The sequence below is a fragment of the Primulina eburnea genome, chromosome 12 (assembly GCF_022965805.1).
Source record: "Primulina eburnea isolate SZY01 chromosome 12, ASM2296580v1, whole genome shotgun sequence".
Classification (NCBI taxonomy): domain Eukaryota; kingdom Viridiplantae; phylum Streptophyta; class Magnoliopsida; order Lamiales; family Gesneriaceae; genus Primulina; species Primulina eburnea.
The window spans coordinates 2,816,308-2,819,358 of record NC_133112.1 but is presented as its reverse complement, the minus strand read 5'-3'; the positions used below and the strand labels follow the sequence as shown (position 1 = coordinate 2,819,358).

The 3,051-nt window shown below is 40.1% G+C and overlaps 1 protein-coding gene across 3 annotated transcripts; it reads right to left on the bottom strand.

Moving 5' to 3' along the window:
* Window positions 1-512: 512 nt before the first annotated feature.
* Window positions 513-3,051, bottom strand: LOC140807419 (sucrose transport protein-like). Of its 3 annotated transcripts, XR_012112692.1 has the most exons (6): window positions 2,535-3,051; window positions 1,478-2,263; window positions 1,198-1,390; window positions 1,056-1,119; window positions 937-980; window positions 809-838 (listed from the first exon to the last, which is right to left on the bottom strand). XR_012112692.1 is itself a non-coding variant. In XM_073164255.1 (5 exons), the coding sequence occupies exons 1-5, from the start codon at window positions 3,000-3,002 to the stop codon at window positions 659-661; spliced, it is 1,542 nt and encodes a 513-aa protein (XP_073020356.1). In that variant the 5' UTR covers window positions 3,003-3,048; the 3' UTR covers window positions 517-658. The 3 variants fall into 3 exon arrangements, 2 of the variants coding, with proteins under 2 accessions (XP_073020357.1, XP_073020356.1); XM_073164255.1 differs by lacking the exon at window positions 1,198-1,390 and having other exon boundaries at window positions 517-838; window positions 2,535-3,048; XM_073164256.1 differs by lacking the exons at window positions 1,056-1,119; window positions 1,198-1,390 and having other exon boundaries at window positions 513-838.

Below are 3,051 nucleotides of genomic sequence, written 5' to 3'. Positions count from 1 at the left end.
TGAGTGAAAGAGTAATAAATAATAATTAATCAATGGATTAATAATAATAATTAACTAATTACATAAAAGGAAGACAAAATGTTATTAGAATACAATTTTAATGGGGACAATTGAGGAAATTCACAATTCAATCCATATATTTATATAGATATAGATAGGAAGATATTATATTATTTAACATAAATTTACTCAAACATCCTTTAAAAACCGAGTTAGAATAATTGAAAAGCCCTCTATTTTCGTTTGATTTGATTATTTGTGAGAAGGAATAGTAGCCATATATATTAATTTTTGATATAGATGCAACATAATTGGAGTGCTGTACTGAAATTTCCATTTTCCTGCTTTCACACACAAACTTGTGCAAATTTCAAATGAATCCCATCATTAATTAGTCAATAGGATATATCTAAAAAAAATCAATAGATTATTATTATATGCTTTTGAATTATGATGAAATTCCTATTCTTAAATATTTTTCAAGTCAAAGAGCTCACTGGATGCGATCACAACTTAATTAGTTAATTCTTTTGTTCAACCAAAGGCCAATTTAACTAACTAGTGATTTCATAGAAGGGATCATCTCCCCAACATTTTTTGACACAAGCCGATTGTTTTTACCCAAAAAAAAGGAGAAGAAACTTGGGACACAAAACATTCAATGAAATCCACCGGTGCACAAAGCATTGGCTGATGAAACATCAGAATATGGAGATGGAAGCATTGTCAATGCAACAATACCGCTGGCAGCGGCTGCCACCGCTCCCGCCACAAATGCCGGCAGGTTACTGCCTCCGAACATGGCATCCCACGGCCCACTTGCCACAGAAACCATCATCTGTTTCAACCAAAAAAATCAAGATTTTCATTCCCATCCACATGAAAAAGTTTAGCGCACAGTCGTTTCTCAAATAAATACTGGAATATTTTACATACCTGTGGTATGACAATTGCAAGATTTAGAACTCCCAGTGAAAGACCTAACCATGTCATTACCATAATCAGATAATGAAAAGATTGAAAAAACTCCAAGGGATAAGGTAAGCAGTGTTTACCTTGCCCTGCACCAGAATTACTGGAAAATATGGATGCCAAAGTAAATGGAATGCTGTAAGTTATCTAACAAAACAGATGATATATGTTAGGCTACAGCCTTTCTTCAAAAATTTTGGAATGTTCAGATTACTGAAACATTACCATTGGAAACACATTTGCATTTTAAGCAGCCAAATCCTATCAGGACAAAACTGATTTATGTGGCTGTTTTAACTGATATCATGTCTGCTTTCGAAAATCAAATAGACTCGCCCTAATGAACTATGGAGGTACAGGACTTTCGAATCAATGCTGAAAGTCCTAACAGACACATGCAATAATCTGCACACTAAGTCTGACATTTTGAAGCAAATTCAGTACCCAAGATTACATATCCAAAGAATACATTATAACCAAGTGACAAAGAATCAACAAAACTCACTGCTTGAGGTATCCCAAGAACAGCAAAGAGGGCCAGAGCTCCAACCCTAACACCAACCTGAGGCGGCTGCGGTGTGGCACCGGCACTCCCATTGGTGGCAACACTGCGCCTACTTGACTCGGCCAATTTAGTGATCCAAAGAGTCATTCCCAAACAGAAAGCCAACAAAAAGTTAACCCCACCCCACACCTTTTTCACCCCACCAAAAGAATGCACCAAAAATTGTACTCCCAAAGAAGTGCAACCCAATACCACAGAATTAAGCATCAGCCCCAGTGCACCAGCACGCACACCAAGATCATACAACTTCCCCTCCCCCACTTGACCACCGTACACCTCCTTCCCCATCCAATCTGTATCAAACAACAAGAAAGGGAACCAAGCAAACCAATTAAGAAACGTTACCAGTAGTAAAATCCACATGGGTCTAGGCAAGTCCTTAAGCGCACCCAATAATTCTCCAAAAACTGGAATCTTTCGTTTTTTGGCTGCCTCCGGTGATGAGATATTTGGTGTTTCCTTTTCTCGTACAATGATTAATGCTAGAGTGGTCAAACTCAACAAAAGAGCAACGGAGATGAATAAACAGCTCTTGAGATTTGCACAGTACGAGTCGCAGGCTTTGGTCTTCGAGAAAGGGAAGATTTTGTAAAGGTGGGTATATGCTCCGGCTGCGTAGCCTAGAACGTTCCCCACTGCCATGAAGAATGAGTACAGAGCATTTGCAGCGCTCATTTTGCTTGCACTTCTTCCTGATAAATCGGCCAAGAATGCCCTACAAGGACCCTGCAGAAGGAAACAAAAGACTCGGAAAAGATTTCGAGAAACAAAAACTCAGAATCATATTATTTACATAATTTTATAAGTAATTTTCTTGCGTTTTCTCATTTTGACATTCTAACCCGGTGCTGATAGAGCAGTATGCTTGAAAGTAAATCCTTATCCGCGATTTACATTACATGAACAACATCAAGAATTAAGGAAAACGATGTTGATGGGGCTTTTTTCAGCAACGACATGGAAAATTTAATTTTCTTATCGAGCATTTTTAGCTTACCTGTAACATGTTATTGGCAACGTCAAGAATCCAAAACCCCACCACAAAAACAGCAATAGCCCGTGGCTTCACAGCCTTCCCGATGTGATCACCCGCTGCATGGCCCAAATCAGCGGCGAAGCCAATGAGAAAAACGGCAACGGCAACCAGGGCTGACCCGACGGCGATGAAAGGACGGCGGCGGCCGAACCGGGAGGTACATTTATCACTGTAGTAGCCAACTATTGGCTGAACCAACATCCCCGAAATGGGTCCGCAAAGCCAAATAAAAGCGGCCCACCTATGTGGTACTCCTAAAAGCTGCACGTATGGAGTTAGAAGAGAGAGCTGCAGAGCCCACGCGAACTGCACCCCCGCCGCTATAGAGGCCACCAGAATAACTTTTTCCAGTGGCTCCGCCACTAACGACGGTTGTTGTACTTCCAACGAAGATACTCGACTGTTCTTTACTTCAGCATCAACCTCCATGTAACTGCCTTTCTCTAGTCTTTTTCCTTTGTGTGTACTTATGTAACTT